Source organism: Pelophylax lessonae (genome assembly GCF_965119305.1).
Source record: "Pelophylax lessonae genome assembly, chromosome: 6".
NCBI lineage: Eukaryota > Metazoa > Chordata > Amphibia > Anura > Ranidae > Pelophylax > Pelophylax lessonae.
The window spans coordinates 208,276,904-208,297,548 of NC_138773.1; the positions used below are offsets into that span (position 1 = coordinate 208,276,904).

General features: G+C 44.3%; 1 protein-coding gene across 2 annotated transcripts in view; it reads left to right on the forward strand.

Annotated features, from left to right (window-relative positions):
• VPS8 (VPS8 subunit of CORVET complex) overlaps positions 1-20,645 on the forward strand; it is a 424,969-nt gene that overhangs the window by 256,813 nt on the left and 147,511 nt on the right. For both annotated transcript variants that reach the window (XM_082262330.1, XM_082262329.1), the window contains 3 exons: positions 5,818-5,965; positions 10,453-10,542; positions 12,669-12,720. In XM_082262330.1, the coding sequence (XP_082118456.1) occupies positions 5,818-5,965; positions 10,453-10,542; positions 12,669-12,720 (290 nt within the window). The remainder of the gene's footprint in view (positions 1-5,817; positions 5,966-10,452; positions 10,543-12,668; positions 12,721-20,645) is intronic.

Here is a 20,645-nt window from a genome sequence, read left to right on the forward strand (position 1 = left end):
ACACCCACAGGCACACGCTTATGTGAGCCTAGTGTTAAGTATTTATCACTAAGTGTGAGAGTGGCAGCAACTTCCTAAAGTGGAGTTCAGTTGCAAAGATCTCACCCTGGGTCTTCAAGATGTTAGAAGAACTTGGTAATTACCTTTGCCTGTATCCACCTAATTTAAATTTAAAGTTTGGTTGGACTTGCTCTTTTACTGCGCCTCATAGTTTTAACTGAATATGCATTATTGTTGTTAAAATGCAGTCTTTCTAGATCTGTAAGGCCCCCATTTTCAATCGCTGATTTGCAACAGTTGGAAAATATAAATAAACCTAAAGAATGAGATACTGTATATGGCTTATTGGCTATCTTCTGCAGTAAACTGATGTGAAAACAGCTTCCCTTATCAAAGTATGGATTTTATTTTGACTTACCATAAAATCCATTTCTCTGATGTTCATTAAGGGACACATCTCCTCAGGAATCCTGACCATTGGGTTATACTGCCCCCTACAGGAGTAGGAAACTAGGCAGAAAAAAGAACTTGACTACGCCTATGGGCAGTCCCAGAAGGTATACTCCCCCTCTCTGCAATAGGTACTCAGGTTTGTTACAAGCAGTGTCAGAAGTATTACAACTCCATAGAGGGGTGGGTGCTATGTGCTATGTCCGTCAATGAACATTAGAGATATGGATTTTACGGTAGGTCAAAAATCCCATTTTCTCTTTCGTTCATTGACGGACACAGCTCCTTGGGATTCCTGACCATTGGGATGTCCCAAAGCAGTGTTAAACATGAGGGGTGGGAACAGCAAAAAATTCCCAAGGCTTAAACATTAGCCAACAAGATAACAGGAGCTGAACAAAAAACAGCTGGAGCCCATCTGAACATTCCTCCCCCAAAGGGAACAGACTCTCTAAACAGCAGCCTGCAAACCTTGCGGCCAGAGGAAGAATCCACAGATGCCAACACATTCACTTTTTAGAACATTGTGAAAGTGTGCACTGAAGACCAAATGGCCGCCTCGCAAACCTTCGCCACTGAAGCCTGATGACGAAAAACCCAGGAAACGCTAAGCGCCCCGAGTAAAGTGCGTCGTTACAGAGAACGGAGGAACCTGACCCTTGATGGAATAGGCCTGAGTCACTGTCTGTCTGATCAATCTTGAAATGGGCGCAGAAGAAGCAGACAACCCTTTCAGAGGCCCATCTGTGAACACAAATAGTGAATCTGACTTCCGAAAAGACTCTGTAGCTGCCAGGTACACTCGAATCACCCGAACCACATCCAGGGCATGGAACGCAATTTTCTTTAGGGTGTTTAGGCCTGGGACACAGGGAAGGCAACACAATGTCTTCAGTCAAATGGAAATCAGAGACTACTTTAGGAAAGAACTACAGACGGGGCAAGAACCACTGTATCTTTGTGGACCACCATGTAAGGAATGCAACAAAATAATGCCGCCAAATCCAACACCCTGCAAGCTGAGGTGATAGCCACCAAAAAAGGCCACCTTCTGGGACAGTGTAAGCAGGTTAATCGCTCAAATATTTGCAAAGGGAGGCTTTTGGAGGAGTGAAAGCACCAAGTTCAGATCCCAAGGTGGTAGAGGAGACCACACTGGTGGAGTCAAATGTCAAACCCCTTGAAGAAAGGTACGCACCAGGGAGTGCATGGCCCTTGATAGTACTTAAGCCCAATTTCTGTTCAACCTCCCATTGAAGAAAGGTCAAGACCCGAGCCACCGAGAAAAAACAAGGATGAACACCAAGTGACTCACACCATGAAATGTACGCTTCCCACGCACAATGGAAGATCTTCCTAGAGGTAGACTACCTAGCCTTCAGCAGTGTCTGACCCAGGCAAACCTCTATCCCCCAGCACCTGGCTTTCAACAGCCAGGCTGTCAAAGTCAGCGACTGCAAAGTAGGATGTAAGATTGGCCCTTGGGACAGCAGATCCTTCCCGAAAGGCAGTGTCCAAAAGATGTCGGCGACCCATCACACCAGGTCGGCAGACCAATACCAGCGAGGCCAGTCCGGGGCCACTAGAATGACCGGGAATCCCTTCAGCCTCGATCCTGCTAAAATCCACGGTAGAAGCTTCAGAGGAGGAAAAGTGTAGATCAGACGATACTGGCCACATGGGGCCACCAGAGCCTCTGTGGCATCCGCCAGAGTATCCTGTGACCTTACCACTAACCTCAGTACCTTTCTGTTGAGCCAGGACACCAACAGATCCACCGAAGACATATCTGATTAAACATGTCCAGGTAATGGGACCACTCTCTGTGGTCCAATGCCTGCCGACTAGGATAGTCCAACTGCCAGCTTTTTCACCCCTGGCATATGTAAGGTGGAGAGGGCCAGAACGAAACGTTCTGCCCACCAAAGGATGTCGGCTACTGCCAGTGCTGCCAATACACCCTTTGTTCCACCCTGGTAATTGACATAGGCCACCACCCTGGCTTTGCCAACTGGAAACATATCAGTAGTCCCTGGAGGCGATCGGTCCAGTGATCCAGGCACAGCCTGATCACCCAAACTTCCAAGACATTAGTCAGTAATCTGGACTATTCCAGCACCCAACAACCCTGAGCACGGCTCAGTCCCAGGACACCTCATGACCCAGACAGACTGGCATCTGTGTTGAAAGTTGTCCAAGACAAGGGGAGAAAGGATTTGTACCGTGGAAGAGCTGAGGAAGGAATCCCCCAACCAGGGACCCCCTTGTTCCCTGGCGCAGCGGATCTGAAATTCCATGGACTGCAGATACTCGTCTCATTTTACCAAGAACTCCCTTGGAAGGGACCACATATGGAATTGTGCAAACTAAACCACCTTGAAGGTAGATACCATCAAGCCCAGTACCCGCATGCAAGCCCGGAGGGAGGACAACCTGCTGGACAGCAGTAGATGAAGCGCAGCATGCAACTTCCGGAGATTGTTCAGAGGAAGGAACCACACTGACTAGAGCCGAATCCAGAGTCAGACCCAAATAATCCAATTCTTTGGATGGAATAAGAGCAGACCTCCAGTAATTCAGAGGCCAACTGAACCCTTCAGGGTTTGTATAGTGATCCCTGCGTCGCCCATCAGGGCTGCAGATGACTTTGCTCGTAAGAGGAGGTCGTCCAGGGAGCCCATTACCACAAACTCCCGCTGATGTAGCAATACCAGAACTGGGTCTTCACACTTTGTAAAGACCCAAGGAGCAGAGGGGTGACCCAAGGGTAACACCACGCTAGAGTCGGGGACACATTGCAATGTGCAGAGAAGCATCCTTGATGCCGACAGAGGCAGAAGTCCCTGATGAAGGGGTGCCACCACTGTATGAATGGACTGCATTCTTAACTTCTGTACCCGCACAAGCAGATCAGAGCCCCAAGGTCCCGAATTGGATGAACCTAGCCCTCCTTTGGGACCAGGAACAGGTTTGAAATAAAGCACCCTGAACCATTCTGATGAAGGAACAGATCATGCACCACCCCAAAAAGAGCTTGCAAACGGTTTTCGGGACACAAATTGGAAAGATATTTCTGGAGGGAAAGAACAAAACTGAAACTTGTAACCAGACAGTATCCCTTCATGGACCCATTGGTTTATTTACCAAGGAGGTCCACTGGCCTGGAAACCAGCGAAAAATGCCCCACCTCCCCAGGCCCGGGTGGGGGCGTGCCTTCAAGCTGAAGGAACCTTGTCTGTGGATCCTGAAAAAAAAAATCCTGCACTTGGCCAGTTAGACCAGGGCCCCTTTGAACCTCCCAAGGAGGACTTAAAAACCTCTCGTGGGCCGAGAAATACGGGCCACGTTTGCGACGAGGTTCTTTTTCCTACCCAGACTGTGGAAGAAATCTACTCTTCCCCCCTGTGAGACTCTTAATGATGTCATCCAGGGTAGTTCCAAACAGGCGATCGCCTTGAAGGGGTAAGGCAGTCAGAGTTTCTTTAGCGGTATGGTCCGTAAACCAACACTTAAACCACGATACATGCCTACTGCTGAAACAACTTAGAATCAGGGGAGTCGCGTCCAAAGAGACAAACTGTAGCCCCACTCATCAAGGTAGGGGGAACCTGCTCACCCTCTAGGCCGCAGCGCAAAAGCGTAGTCCACTCAGTTTGTGTTTGTGACACTAGGGCAATGGCCAGGACTGGCCTAAACACTGAGGCAGCAACAGAGAACCTAATGTGGGCACAGCCTCCACCTTCCTGTCAGCCGGATCCCTAAAGGCGGGGGATTCCTCTACCGAAATCATGGTTGCACAGCACACTCCCAGCACAGAGACCAGGGTCTCACTGAGTGTTCTGAGCCCCGTTCTAATGATCGGGACCCGGAAAGTCCAATTCAGGGTCACCTGATCACTGTGATAGCCTCTGATTGACTATTGCAGTGATCAGTCACTGTGAAGCCCACCCTCGTGTTTTCTATCTCTGTGAATGGAAGAGACAGATATATTGTATCTTTCTCTGTCTTTGCAGGGATAGAAAGAAAAAAAAAAAAGTGTGTGTAGAAAAAAAATGTAATAATAATAATTAAAAAAAAAAAAAAATACCTTGATCAAGGTTTATTCTAGGTAAGCCCCAGGTTTAGTGTTTGGGTCAAGGTCAGGGTCAAAGGTCAGTTATTGTCGGTGTGTTTTAGGCAGGATAAAAAAAGAAAAAAGGCAAATGGTGCACTATCGTTTCTGGGCTGTACTACGCGTATAAATAACTTTGGTGGTAGGTCATGGTAGAAGTATGAAATATACAGTTACATTTAAAAAAAAGGGTTTTTTTTTTTTTACTATTTTGGGCCAGTTTTCCTTAGATAATTTCAAAAATCAGGAGATATCCATTACCATTTATCACCAAATGAAAGCCCAAATTGTCCTAAAAAACAAAAGGTATAATCCATCTGAATGCACAAAGTAGTTGTGATGATATGTACAGTTTTATTAACGCATGTCAAAGTTGCAAAATTGGCTTTTAGGCATTAGGATTGGGTTCGAAGGGGTTAATAAACTGTCAATCAACAGCAGTGCACATTGCTGAACTGTAGCATCTTTTATCTATGTAATAAATCTCTATACTTACTTACAAACAAGTAGGAAAATAAAATGGTAGTAAGAAATGAAAAGAAATCAGTAGTAAGAAATTCATTTTTTATCTTTGCTTTGCCCTGGGCCAGAGCATGTCTTTAGGCGCTAATAATATTTAGTAGCATCTTCATGTTTCACTGTTCTCTAATTAGTAAAATGAAACATAGCTGGAATTTGCTATATGGTATACCAAACACTTAGAAATTAGTTTTGGAAGCAGCTTTTACTGTTTTTTTTTTTTTTTTTTTTTTAAGAAGAAGCCATTTTATTGTCTTTGTGCATTGTGTTTACTGTTGTCAGCAGTGGTGTGTGAGAGGAATTGTTTTCCCCAAGTGCCGTGGGTGGACATGTCAAGTGTGTGCCCGGAGACAAGGTGGCATTAGAACAATCTCTGCCTTTCTTTCTTAGTCTCCAGCTTTATCTGCAAGCTGCCAGATAGATCCACTACTATAATGGCCATCTCCCCAGAGTCCCCAGCAGGCTGCCACTGACAACATATCTGGGGACACATTGAAGTAACTTGTTGATTTTATGTGGAATGACAGTTTTTTTTATATTTCTTCAGTTCAATTTTCTTTACTGGCACCCTGTATATAACAGGATCATGTATTATTTCATCATGAGGGACCCTGTTTTCTGTTATGTGAGGGAATGGGATTAATGATTTAGTGGCAATAGGTTTTGTTTGTACAAACTGCACATTTTTTACTTTGCTTCAATTGTAATGATAATGTTAATTTTTTTTTTTTTATTAGGGATGGTGTGCAGTTAAATCCAGAGCTGCTGCAAAATCAACCTCACGTCACAGAGCTTTTCATAGACCTGATGTGTCAGTATGATCCTGGGCATGTGACTTCAATGCTGCAGATCCTAGAGCATTACAGATTAGAAGAGACCATTCAGGTGAGAATAACTGTTATTTTACATTTTCCTTTAAAGGAAGAAGCATAAGCAAAGGTGTTGCATCATCAGCCATGCTGTAAGTGTTTTTTCAGCCAACAAATTTTAGCAGTAAACATAAAGTTTTTTTTTTTTAGGGAGGTAGAGATTTCCACTGTAGTTGACGTTGCTGACTGTACTGAAGTCCAGTCATTTAGAATGGTGCCCTTAGACACCGGTGTATTTTTCCCCAGTGCTAGGACTGTTGCAAATCAAATCTAATATTTCATTATTAAAGCGGAGTTCCAGCCGTTTGTGTTTATTAAAAGTCAGCAGCTACAAAAAGTGTAGCTGCTGACTTTTAATAAACACACACCTGTCCACAATCCAGCGATGTGGCCGCCCGAAACCTCACTTCTCTCCCTCTCCTGTCCGCGGTGCCAGCCTCACTAGTGTGGGCACCCAGCTGTGACAGCTTGCGGCTTCACCGCTGGGTGTGCATGTGTGAGTTGAGCTGCGTGTCGTGAATGGCCTGGGCACAGGTCCCAGAAGATTGCAGGGAGGGAGAGAGGAGAACTTCCACTCGAGCCACATAGGCGGCCAGAGCAGAAGTGGAAGTGGGTACCTGTCAAATTTAGGTATGCGCTCCCCCCCCCCCAAAAAAAAAAAATGACATGCCAAATGTGGCATGTCAGGGGTTCAGGAGCACTTAAAGCAGAAATTCCGCTTTTGGGTGGAACTTCGCTTTAACACCTCCTTCCCAAGCCTATTCTGACACTTAGCTTATACATGTAAAAATCAACTTTTTTTTTTTATTTTGCTAGAAAATTACTTAGAACCCCCAAACATTTTATATATATATATATATATATTTTTCTTTTTTTTAATTTTTTTTTTTTTTTAGCAGAGACCCTATAGAATTAAATGGTGTTCTGTAATTTTTTTTTGTGTCACATGGTATTTGCACAGCGTTTTTTCAAACCCAATTTTTTGGGGGGAAAAAAAAACAAAGCAGTAAAGGTAGCCCAACTTTTTTGTATAATGTGAAAGATGATGTTACACCCAGTAACTAGATACCTAACATGTCACGCTTTAAAATTTTGTCTGCCCATGGAATGGCGGCAAACTACAGTGCTTAAAATTCTCCATAGCCGATGCTTTAAACGTCTTTACAGGTTACCATTTTAGCGTTGCACAGGAGGTGCTAGAATTATTGCTCTCACTCTGACGTTCTTGACAATACCTCACATGTTTGGTGCACTCACCCTTTACATATGCGTGCGGGAGTAACTTATGCGTTTGCATTTGCGCATAAGCACAGTGGGACGGTTACACTTTACTTTTTTTTTTTTACACTTTGTTTTTTAATTTTTTTATTTTTTGTAATAACTTTGTTGCTATCACAAGGGATCAACAACATCTCTTGTGACAGCATGGGCCATTGCAGGTCCTCTTCATGGAGAGATTTGGGGTCTATTAGACCCCAAATCTCTCCTCTGACCCCCATGCAGCCGTTCAGACCAAGATTGGTCCGATCGGCTGCTTCTCTAGCTGCTGGTGGCCAGGTAAACAAAGGGGCGGAACCGAAAGTGACGAATACACATCGCTCCCAGTTTCCAGGGTTACAGAGAGAGGGAAATAGCGTCAGTTCCTCTCTCTCTCTATCAGGCAGCCATTGCCGCCGGTCACATCACTCCTGGCCTCCGTGATGGGACTGAAGAGCCCAGGAGAGGTAGCGGCAGGAGGGAGGGGGGACCCCCTTCCTTCACCCGCAGAAGTGATTAAGTGGCTAATTAGCCACTTCTGCCAAAAAGAGAATCGCTGGCTGCAAAAATCATACCGGGATGATGCCTGTAGGTGCAGGCATCATCCCTGTAATACCACTGAACCCCAGGGACCTATGGGTATGTCCATTTAAAGTGGTTAATTCGGGTAGTTGGGGAGATCCCTCAATGTTCATACACATGAGGAGAGGAAATACAGAGTTGAGATTTAAACTTAAAAATTGCCTTTGTAAAAGTGAGTAAATTTATTTTAACACTGGAGCCTGTAAAGCTTTGCACCCATGATCAGCAGATTGGGGGTGCAAAGCCAGGATCCTTCAGACTCTCAGTACACTGTTTGCCCTTACCTCTGATACAGGCAGGCAGTTACAGAATTGCAAGAAGAATCAATAAACTTTGAGGAAGCTCACTAGCGCCCTAGCAGTAAGTTGAGTCCTACATGACGTCGGCTGCGGTAGCCGATGTAGATCATTCATTCACAAAACTCAGTGAATTAATAGTGAATTAATAATATGGCCATGTGGGTAGAGCACAGTCGCGCCGTTTTTAAATTCTGACAGTGGGTACGGGAAGAGGACGTCACAGAAGGGGGGGGGGGGGGCGCGGCGGCAATCAAGGAGAAATAAATAATAATAAATTGCCTTTATAAAAGTGAATATATCGTATTGGAAATGTTTTAGATGAAAAAACATAGTATGTTGGCTTCATGAAGGGTTTGGTGGACTAGAACTTGAGATTGTCCCCTCTGATGTCATATCTGGTTAATAATGGACAGTTTCAGTAGGTCGTCTTGAACTTCCCTTTTATAAGAGTCAATGAAATTATAAAACTGAACAGAAAAGTTTCTTGGTTTAAGCTTGTTCATACACCAATACATTTCTCTCATTCAGCCTGCAAAAAAAATCTAAGATTCCGCCATCCACACCAATGGCATTGATCAACAAATTTCCTCTCCCTTGATATTATATTCTGATTACTGCCAGTGCTGGCTGTCAGCATACCCAAACCGTGCCTACAGCTGATTGACTGCAGGCTCTGTTCAGCCAATGATTTTTGTCCAACTCCATCAAAAGTCATTGAATTTGAGGAATTGATAGGGCTACCCACCGTTAGGCCACTCTTAGCAGTGTATGGCCAGCTTTAGAAGAAAAGTCACAGGTAGGGTGGAAGTAATGTAACTGCAATATATCTCCCATCTTATGTCAAATTTGATGAAATGTATGTATGTGGCCAGCCGAAGGCCTTTGAGTAGTTACACTGGTTTGTCGGATCCCTAGAGTGGAGTTCGAACATTATATTGATTACACATTACACCTTTTGTTTCTTAAAGTGGAACTTCATTCTCTCAATCAACATTGACTATTTTTAATTCTTATGCTGCTAGCATTAGTAAATAGATAGGAAAGTGTATCGTGCTTACTTGTTTTGAATTTTATTTTACATTTTTTCAGGTACAGTACATCCTAACTTCCATGCCTAGGCAAATGATCTCATACATCCTATGAGTCTAAAGGAGGGAGGAGGGATTTTCTTAGCTAAGCACACCCTCTTACCTGCATGTCTGAGCTAAAGGCAGATGGATTCCAGGAAGTAAATGCTTCATGAGTCATCTGCCCCTACTCAAGATGGCCATGGCCAGAAATGCTATCGGGTGTTTTTCAAAGTGATTTCTTCACATAATAAAGCATGGAGACATGAATGGATGAGGGAGTTTGCTTTGAATATTAAAAATGAATTAAGTAGGGGTTTTGGTTTGTGGTGCTCAGATGCAGTGTAGTTCCGCTTTAAACTTAAAATGTTTCTAAATAACAAAACTTTCTTATCCTTCTGCTCACCAATGTTCCTTACATTTTCTAGACATTAATAGAAGTATAACCTCATTTGATGGAATTTTCAAGGCAATCCAAGCATTTCATATTTAAAATATCTTTTATTTTTTAACATTTAAAAAGTTATAAAAACACATACAGTTTTGTACACAAACAAAAAACAGTATCCATCATATGTCTATACATCAAAAATGCATGAAAGTGGAATTCCCCAGCTACCGGTACTTGCTGTACAGTTCCATTGGAGATTGAACCAACATAGAGGTTTCCCAAGTGGTGGGGATATCCAACGTGTTTCAAAATAGAGATACGAAACAATTTCTTCTTGAGGGATTTTTACCACTTCTACAACATAAAATGATTTAATTTTAGAGTTAATACTTCATATAATTTAAATATTTAATCTATTTAGTACACTTAGGAGACTTACATAACTGTATGTGTTTTTATATAACTTTTGTAAATGTTAAAAAACGAAATACATTTTAATATAAAAATGCTTGGATTGCCTTGAAAATCCCATCAAATGAGGATTAACTTTTTGGTTAAAAATAAGGGATGATGGCAGTCACCCCCACAGCTACATGAGCTTTTTATTTTATAGATAATAAAAGAAGCCTTGACCAGGATCCGGATTCAGTTAGCAGCTCTGCCTTGGATGTGTAAATCCCTTCAGCTCAGATCACTTGCTCAATGCTTAGGTATTTGATCACATTAGCAGCTGTTGTGGTACCCAAAACTGGGTTTTCTACTACTATGATAAGATTTTCAAGGCTGCTTTGTGATATCAGTTTAGTGGTGTGGGCAGGAGATTGGGTGTTGTTCACTATATATACTATAGTCTGCTATGTGTTTTGGTAAAGAGACAGTTTAACAGCATATCGTTTTTCTTTTGTAGATTGCACAGAAGCATAAAAACCATGAAACCTTGGCCTACCTCTTGGAGAAAAAGGGAGATATCCAGGCAGCCTTTGAAGTTATGCTTACGGTAATATGTGTCTTTTTTTTTTTTTTGACTATAATACAGTTCTGGAACAGGTTCCTTAAAGTGAAACTGTAGGCAAAACTTTTTTGGATAGAACAAGGGAGGGTTATTACCCGTCAGATTTTTTTTCACCACCTTTGTGCCATTGCAGAGATTTCCCTTAAAGTATTACTAAACCCACAACAGTAAAATCAGTGTGTATATGCAGTAAAGCATGCTTGGTATACTCCCTGTGGAACCTAAGGGGTTAATCCTCTGAAATGTGTATAAAGGCTGTTTGATCCTGTCTTCTCTGATCCTCCTCTTCTTCCACTGACTCCAGACCATTTCCTGATAGAACAGAGTATTAGGAGTCAGGTTGCACATGCTCAGTTTGGTGTGTATTGCTAGAGAGTTTTGTTTTGGTGTGTATTGCTAGAGAGTTTTTTTTTTTCTTGGAAGAGTGCATGTGATCAGCTCAGGGCCAATCCGCTTTGTCCAGACAGAGGATCAGGGGCCCTGAAGTCTCATAGGACAATCAGGAGAGAATGAAAACTCCTCTGACAAGCTTTAACCAGACAGTGATACAAGTCACATGACTGCTATATACTGCTGATGAGAAAAGGTATTTAGCATTTTATAGTTACTAAAATAATTGCATTTCCATGCTCTGTTTACTGTGGGAGACCAGATATAGTGATTGTAGGGTCCTGGGTTTAGTAACACTTTAACTTCCCATCCCATAGCCAAACAGGAAGTGAGAGGAAATCCCTGCAAATTACAGAGGCAGTCACACTTCTGTCATGCGAATTGGATGCGGGGAAGCCTGCGTCCAATTTGCATCAGTGTGAACCCTGCCTTAGGGAATTGCATGGGGACCAGAATAAGCGTCCCCATTGGATGATTTCCCCTCTATTACCGTTCTGGGGACAACCAAAAATTTGGGATTTCTTTTACTTTTATTGATAATGGTAAACAGGACAAATAGAGAGGGGGAATCTCCCTATGGGGGAACAGACAGCAATAAAAACTGACAAGCTTTCTAATCCCTCTCCACTCTTTCCAAAAGTAAACAAAAAGTTTTGCCCTTAGTTATACTTTAAATATGCCCCTGTAAGAGACATTGGTTCAAATTTACGTGTAACAGGATAATACATCTCCAAAATATGCCCCTTTCTAACCAAAGACACAACAAAACTCCTAGTTCACTCTTTGGTAATCTCGCGCCTCGACTACTGCAATTCCCCTCTCGTTGGCATACCTCTACACAGGCTATCCCCCCTTCAATCCATCATGAATGCTGCTGCCAGACTCATCCACCTTACCAATCGCTCAGTGTCCGCTGCTCCCCTCTGTCAAGCCCTCCACTGGCTTCCGCTCACCCAACGAATTAAATTCAAAATACTAACAACATCTTACAAAGCAATCCACAGCTTAGCCCCCAGCTACATCACCAGCCTCATCTCAAAATACCAACCTAATCGCTCTCTTCGTTCCTCTCAAAACCTCCTGCTCTCTAGCTCCCTCATCACCTCCTCCCATTCTCGCCTCCAGGACTTTTCCAGAGCCTCTCCAATCCTATGGAACTCCTTAGCCTTATGTGTCCGATTATCTCCTACTCTATTAGCTTTTAGGCGATCTCTGAAAACCCTTCTTTTCAGAGAAGCCTATCCTACCAACACCTAACAAATGTACCTCCATTTTCTCCATCAACCCATCCCCCACGGTTATTGCCTTTTGTTTCACTTGATCCTCCCTTCTAGATTGTAAGCTCTAACGAGCAGGGCCCTCTAGTTCCTCCTGTTTTGAACTGTATTGTAACTGTATTGTCTTCCCTCACATTGTAAAGCGCTGCGCAAACTGTTGGCGCTATATAAATCCTGTATAATAATAATACTAATAAACAGGATAATTCACTGTGAACTGTTACTGCAGCAGCTAGGAGTACCATTTTGTCTAAAGGATATTCAATAAAAGTGATTATTTTGGGTGCATATATTTTATAGCTGGCTTTTTATACCAAGTTTCCTTTCCTGGTCATTGATTTTCCTGGTTTGCAAAAATGCGCATACAATTTAATCTTAATTTTTATGGTTTGTTTATGTTTAGCCATAGTCGTTAATGGGATTTTGTTTCTCTCTTGTGTCCAGAGGCTGCAGGAGAGACTTTCAGCACGGACTACAGATGTTGTTGATGGAGGTGGTAAGCCCTACTAATATACAATGTTGCCCAACAAATATTAAAAATTATATTGGGTACAAAAATCCTAAAACTCTATAGTACATAGAAGGTATTTTGCTTTCCTTCTTTGGGCTCATTCAAACGGGCATCTAAAACACCTCGTTTAGTTGTATACAGCATATAATTTTGTACACAGCACTATAGGGATCAGTGGGGCACTATAGGAGTCAAATAGAAATGTAGCTACATTATGTTTGGAGGTATACAAAAAAAAAGTGGGAGACAACTGTGTCTGGGGTCATACATATCTGCAGAGTTTATGCTTATAAATAAATGTGCATGCATATAAACACTTTGAAACATGTATATGGGTACAACCATAAAGTCATTAGGGCCCTTTCACACTTGTGCGACTTGTCATGCGATTTGGGACTGCAAAATCGCATGACAAGTTGTTCTCCATGATTTCCAATGAGCCCCATTCATATCTATGCCATTTGAAGTCACACCGACTTCAAAGTAGTCCCTGCACTACTTTTGGCATGATTTTGATGCGCTTTGAGTAACAGACATTCTAAGCCCAGTCAAACTCGCATCAAAATCGCGGCAAAAAGTTGCGTCAAAATCGCTGTAAAATCGCGCGACTTTGAAGTTGCACAAGTGTGAAAGGGGCCTAAATTATTGTATGACTCTTTTAGGTGTGTGTTTGCAAAAGATCTTCTGCTATCCTGCTATAAGAACCTGTGTTTTGTGCAGAAAATATGCACATGCCCGTGTGAATGAGTCCTTACTCATTCTAACTGTGAGCAAATCTACTCAAATTTTTTCCTTAATGACCTTCCAGGCAGTCATGTTTTCAAAACTGCATAGCACAGACACAGCCAAAGAAAATACTTACATCAAAATGGTGCATATGTTGTACCAACTGGAAAATTACCCACAAACGTTTTAAACTAGAAACACCCATAATCTGTTTAAAGGATAAATTCACCTCTGGAACATGTTCATTCCTTATTTAGGGTAGAACATGTAACATGTTCTAGCTCCTACCTCCTCTCTCCTCGATCACCCCCCCCCCCCCTTCTGTGAAGTCCCTTCCCTCACCCGCTGTCAGATTTTAAAAACAGCACGACCGTGCTCCACCCACATGGCCAAACCATTCACAGAGTTTTGTGAATAAATGATCTACAAGTGCCATCGGCCACCGCAGCCAATGGCTTGTAGTACTCAATTTACTGCTAGGGCACTAGTGAGCTTCCTCAAAGTTCATTGATTCTTCTTGCAATTCTGTTAACTGCTGCCTGTATCAGAGGTAAGGGCAGACAGTGTACTGAGAGTCTGTAGGATCCTGGCACTGCACCCCCAATCTGCTGATCATGAGTGCAATGCTTAACAGGCTCCAGTGTTAAAATAAATAAATAAATAAATGCACATTTATTTTTTACCCGCAAAAAGATGTGCATTTATTATTTTTTTTATATATATAAAAGGTGAACTTATCCTTTAAAGTTAAAACACCCATTTCCTGCCTGTCTATTAACGTATCATCATTAAAATGATGGTAAACACACTGTTTAATCTCAATTATCCCTTATTTTTTTGCATGTGGGTGATAGCACTGTAGTTATTAAAAAAAACATCTAAGTACCTTTTTTTCTGATCGATATAGAACTGTCTGTCTGCAGGGAAACAGTGGCAGGAGGAGCTTCTAGCCCTCTGCTGCTGGTCACATGCTTGAAATAAAAAACAGCCTATATATCTTTGAAATTAAATCTTTATTACATGTTGGTATTAACTTAATGTGAGTGGATTTTTGCCAGTCACAGGCTGTGTCATGCCCCTCAGTGTCTTCGAACCAGCCTGTGTCTTAGAATAACAGGAAGGTTAGCCTCCATCAATCAAGATGTAATATCCCACCCCATAGTGTAGAGATGTGGGCTATCATTTACCAGGGTGTATACTCTATAGTCACATGGGCTGCTCAGATGTGATAGGGAGGAAGTGCTCAGGGTAGAAATACACTGAAAACTGAGCATGTTCTCTAGCTACCAACACTGCTCTGCAAAATCCCTGACTGCAGTGGGGACATGAACAGGAGTTGAGGACAGAGATCACCAAGATTAACCAGGTGTTTTGCAGAATACAGAAAACCAATCCCATAGTGACTAAGTGAGTATTAACAGCATGTAATACACCATTTATTGGTAGTTATTAATGATGTGGGTTTAATGACAGTTTAACAGTTAAACAAAACTTAAGCAGTTTAAGTATTTTTAAACCCTTATAAATACCCAGTTAAGTGATACACATGGATAAAACAAATCCTATATAAGTTGTACCTGTTTATCTGTAGCTGTCTCTTCTCTATTTCCTTTCAATTTCCAGAATTTACATACCTTGTCTGAGCTTCAGAAGGCAGGGGTGGGGGATCTGGTACCACACTCTAAACAGCTCAGAGAGGAGAGCTCAGTGTACCTCTAGAGCTGAGTGGGGAGAATAGACACCCCCCCCTACACAGTCTCATAGGGAAACATGCACATCAGTCACAGGCTGTGTGCTGTAGCCCCCCCCCCCCACACCCCTGTCCCCTGACAGAAATCACACCAGGTGCTTTGGATTGAGGCAAGTACATACTAAAGGAGGATATGCTTTGTTCATTTTTCATGTCAGAGCAGAGGCTTATAACAACGAAAACCTGAAAATAAACCCTTAAAGTGGTTGTAAAGGCTGAAGGTTTTTTATCTAAATGCATTTTTTGAACAGCAGTCTCCATCCTCATTGGCTGAGCTCCCGCTGCTTTCAATCACAGCCAGTGAGGAGGGAGCAATGCCCAGACGAGCTTTGTCTGATGGGCACACAGAGGCGGCTCAGGTGTGAGCATGCACAAGTGCCACCATAGCAAGCAGCTTGCTATGGAGGCACTCGGAAAAGAGGAGGAGCCAAGAGCACCAGTGGGGGACCCAAAAAGAGGAGGATGGGGGCTGCTCTGTGCAAAACCATTGCACAGAGCAGGTAAGTATATGTTTGTTATTTTAAAAGAAAAAAATATAAACCTTTAATATCACTTTAACAATTAATGGAATTCTAACACTTAACCCTATCCCTAACCTTTATTTCTCTATCGCTCATTGACAGACGTAGTCTTCTTGATTCTCAAGAGCTGGGTTATGTTGTCTCCGCAGGAGTAGGACTAGGCAGAATGACAAAACGTTCTGGCTCCACCCTAGGGGCAGTCCCTGAGGGTATATCCTCCCTCTCTCTGCTACAGGGAATCAGTTTTTTTTTTTCTGTCTAGTCAGGAGTAAGGACCTAAGCTCCTTGCTGGGATCTTTTGGTCCTGGCAAGACTTTTTTTCTTTAAGAAAAAGACATTTTTTTTTAGGTAGTTTTCTCCAGTGTTTTTTTCCTGTGAGATCTTCAAGCAAAAATGCCGGACTGGGCGACACTTGTGGTCACCCCAGCCGGCCTACGAGCGCGTGCAGACCATGGCATTGCGCTTGGTCGGCCGCGACATATTCAAGTAAGTATGCGGGGCCGGGCGACGGGCTGGATGTTGAAATCCAGTGGTCACCCCGGTTTCTGCCTAAAAGCGCGTGCAGACCAGTGCGCTGAGTCGGCCGAGACGGAGTCCCAGTAAAGGGACTAACTTTGCGAGTTAAAAGTCTCGCTTGGACGCCAGGTACCAGAAAGTCGAGGCGTCCACAAACCCCCACCTCGGTGGAGAGGGTATTGTGAAGAGAGGGTGCCTGTCGGTTCGGTATGGTGAGTAAACGTTCCCTTTTTTCCTCATTATGAGGCAGTATATATTATGGGCCCCTCCATATATGGTCAGTATATATCTGATACTTACAAGTCCCCCTTGTAATACAGCATGTGTTTGTGGGAAGTGGACTTGGTTCAAGAGCTAACACTCTACCCAGCAGACTGTAACATTACAGCAGACATAGGAGGTATAATCCTACCTTATGTGCAGTGTATCTCTGTAGATCCATATGTCACCTCTTAGCAGAGTGCAGGTGGATGTGCTGGGAAGACGATATCGGCGGTCCGCCGCCATTTTGCCGTAGACCGTATACATGTATGTCCTCAGGTCACGCCGGCCGCCATGTTTTTGGAGTCTTATGTCTCTTCTATGGGGGCGGCCATGTTTTGTGAGCCCAGCTTCCTCGTGGAGGGCTGGGAACGCCGGAAGGCGTACACAGGGGGCGGAGCCACGCCTTCTGCCCGGGAAAAAGCAAACAGCTCCTTCCAGTCTGTGTAAGACAGACGCTGGGTGCAGTTTGTTGGAAACTGCACTGCATCGGTGGTGAGCCTTGGGGGTCCCTCTCTCTCTCTCTGGGATCGAGAAGCAGGTACTCTGAGGGGCGCTATTGCGCTAGGGGGAGACACACAAAAAAAAAAAAAAAAAGAAAAAGTTTTTTTTGTTTTTGCTGGCAAAGGTGTCCTGTATTAACATGGACCCTGCCACTCATGTATCTCCTCCGGATCCCCTCGAGGGGTCTGCGGGATCCTCCAGCACCCCATTGACAATTGAATCTTTGTCAGCTATTATGGAAACTTTTGTGTCCCGGGTGGAAGTGGCTTGTCAGGGACAGGGCGCAAGAAAGCGACCCCCGCCTAACCCCTTATTATCTGAAACCTCGGATTCAGACTCTGAGCCTATTTCTGCAGTTGCAGGTACTTCATCTGGTATTGGTGTCTCGGGTCCTGTCTCTTCAGACAGTGAGGAGGATGTTTCGGCATCCGCCATAGCCCGAGAGGAAGCGTTGGTAAACGCACTCATTGTATCTGTTCAAGAGACTTTAAGGTTACAGGGTATTCCATCAGAAATAGCTGAAACTGAGATCCCTTTTGGGACTAAAAAGCGCATCAAAGTGGCAAAGGTTTTTCCATTGCCCAAATGTTTTGGCAATCCAATCGATGAAGAATGGCGTCTGCCAAAACGCACCTTTAATATTTCTAAACGCATTGACAGGCGTTATCCGTTTGAGGAAACCCTTATTAAGAAATGGACAGAACCACCTGTGGTGGATTCACCCATTGCTAGATTGAATAAAGCCACGGTTATTCCTTTAGAAGACGCTCTGTCTTTTAAAGATCCAGTGGATCGCAAGATAGAAGCTATGTCTCGCACCATGTTTTCCTTGATTGGATCAGCTTTCAGGCCAATAATTGCTATTGGTCTGGTTTCGCAGGCTGTAACTGAATGGACCAAGTGGTTACGCCGGGACTTAGAAGAAGTCCCTCAGGCGGTATCAGATTTGTTGGAACAAATGATACAGGGGTTACAGTTTGTATGTGATGCGGCGTTAGACGCCACTCCATTAATGGCGCGAGCATCAGTCTCAGCAGTGGTTCTCAGGCGTACACTGTGGCTAAAAGGTTGGTTAGCCGACCAAGGTTCCAAAAAAGCATTGGCTAATATCCCCTTTTCAGGGGAGCGTCTATTTGGAGCCAACTTAGATGAGATCATTAAGGATCTCACGGGTGGAAAGAGCACCTTTTTACCGCAAAATTTTAAAGGTAGAGGAACTCGTCAAAGACGAGGGCCTTCTTTTTCTGCTCACAAGAGGTTTTTTCGTCCAGCGGGTGAAAGAACTAAGTCCTCCAAAGCTCCTGCAGGAGGCGTCAGGGGTCGTTGGTCGGGCAAGCAAAAGCCCGCCCCCTCCAGACCTGAAGATAAACCATCCAAAGCCTGAAGGTGCGCCCCCATCCATAACTGGGGTGGGGGGACGTCTTCGCCGGTTCCCGGATCCATGGCTTTCCAGAATCCCGGACTAATGGGTTTGCGAAGTCATAAAGTCAGGGTACAAGATCGAGTTTCGATCTCTCCCACCGGCGCGATTCTTCCCTTCCAATATCCGTCTATCCGCAGATCGTTTAGAAGATCTGCGGAGAGCAGTCACAGATCTACTACAACAAGGAGTGGTAGTCCACGTTCCTTGGACAGAACGGTTTCAAGGGTTTTATTCAAACCTGTTTACAATACCCAGGAAAGAGGGCAAAGTGCGTCCAATTCTGGACTTAAGAGCACTCAATTCTTTCGTCAACATAAGAAGATTCAGAATGGAGTCCATTCGCACGGTAGCAGCCTTCCTGCACCTAGGGGATGTCCTAGCGTCCATAGACATCTAGGACGCCTATCTTCACATTCCCATTTTCGCAGGACATCAGCGTTTTCTACGCTTTTCCGTAGAGGAGAACCACTATCAGTTTGTGGCGTTACCTTTCGGTCTCGCCACGGCTCCGCGGGTCTTCACAAAGGTGTTGGCCCCAATGTTGGCACTTCTGCGCCAAAGAGGTATATCGATTCTAGGTTACCTAGACGATCTTCTGCTTCATGCAGAGTCTCCTCAGACCTTGCTACAAAACATAGAAATTACTATGATTTCTTTACAGGAATTCGGGTGGCTGGTGAACCAGCAAAAGTCATTTCTGGTTCCCACCCAGAGGCTCAAATATCTGGGTCTAATTCTAGACACAGTCAGGACGAGAGTTTTCCTTCCGGTAGGGAAACTTCGAAAGATTCAATCAGCAGTCCAGTTGTTACTGTCCAACAGCTGGTCTTCCCTTCGGACGTGCATGAGGGTTCTGGGGTTGATGGTGGCTTCATTCGAAGCAGTCCCATTTGCCCAGTCCCATACCCGAATTCTTCAGCAAGAGATTCTTCTCAGATGGAATCGGAATCCGGAATCCCTGGACAATCAGATACGATTGAGCAAACAGACCAGAGAGTCTCTGGTTTGGTGGCTTCGGTCTCCAATGCTCAGCCAGGGAAAGTCATTTCTGCCAATATATTGGACGATAGTGACCACGGATGCCAGTCTATCCGGATGGGGAGGAATTCTTGGTCAGTTATCTGTCCAGGGACTTTGGTCCCCGGAAGAATCCAGGTTACCGATAAATGTATTGGAACTGAGAGCGATCAGACTTTGTCTGATTCACTGGACCGAGCAGCTCCAGGGCAGCCCGGTTCGGATCCAGTCGGACAATGCCACGGCCGTGGCTTATGTCAATCATCAGGGGGGCACCAAGAGTGTCCGAGCGGCCAAAGAAGTGGCTTGCATTCTTCGCTGGGCGGAACGATTTGTTCCAGCAATCTCTGCGGTGTTCATTCCGGGGGTGGAGAATTGGCAGGCAGATTATCTCAGCCGTCAGACCCTGGATCAGGGGGAATGGTCCCTCCATCCAGACGTTTTTCCACCAGTTGTGCCTACGGTGGGGCACCCCGGATGTGGATCTGTTGGCATCACGATTCAACAGGAAAGTTCAGAGATTCGTGGCTCGCTCCCGCGATCCTCTAGCAGAAACCGCAGACGCACTGATCGCCCCGTGGGGGCAATACCAGCTAATATATGCCTTCCCTCCTCTCGCGTTACTGCCAAGACTTCTTCGCAGGGTAGAGGAGGAAGGAATCCCAGTAATCCTGGTAGCTCCGGACTGGCCTCGTCGAGCTTGGTACGCCGACATGGTCAGACTGGTGGCGGACGTTCCATGGAGACTTCCTCTCAGGGAGGATCTACTGTCTCAGGGACCGATCTTCCATCCTGCTTTACGATCGCTGGCTTTAACGGCCTGGCTATTGAGACCCAGGTGCTGAAGGACAAAGGTTTGTCAGCTTCAGTTATTCCTACTCTAGTTGAAGCAAGGAAAGCGACTTCCAGAAAGATTTATCATCGCACATGGAAGTCCTACATTGCATGGTGTGAACCTTTGGGGTTCCGTCCTCGGTCTTATTCGATTAGTCGAATATTGGCTTTTCTGCAACAAGGGGTTGAGCAGAAACTGGCCTTGAGTACTATCAAGGGTCAGGTCTCAGCATTAGCTATCTTCTTTCAGAAGCCTTTGGCTACTCATTCCTTGGTGCGGAATTTCATCCAGGGGGTGCGACATCTGGCTCCGCCAGTGCACGCGCCGTTACCCCCCTGGGATCTTAAGTTAGTGTTG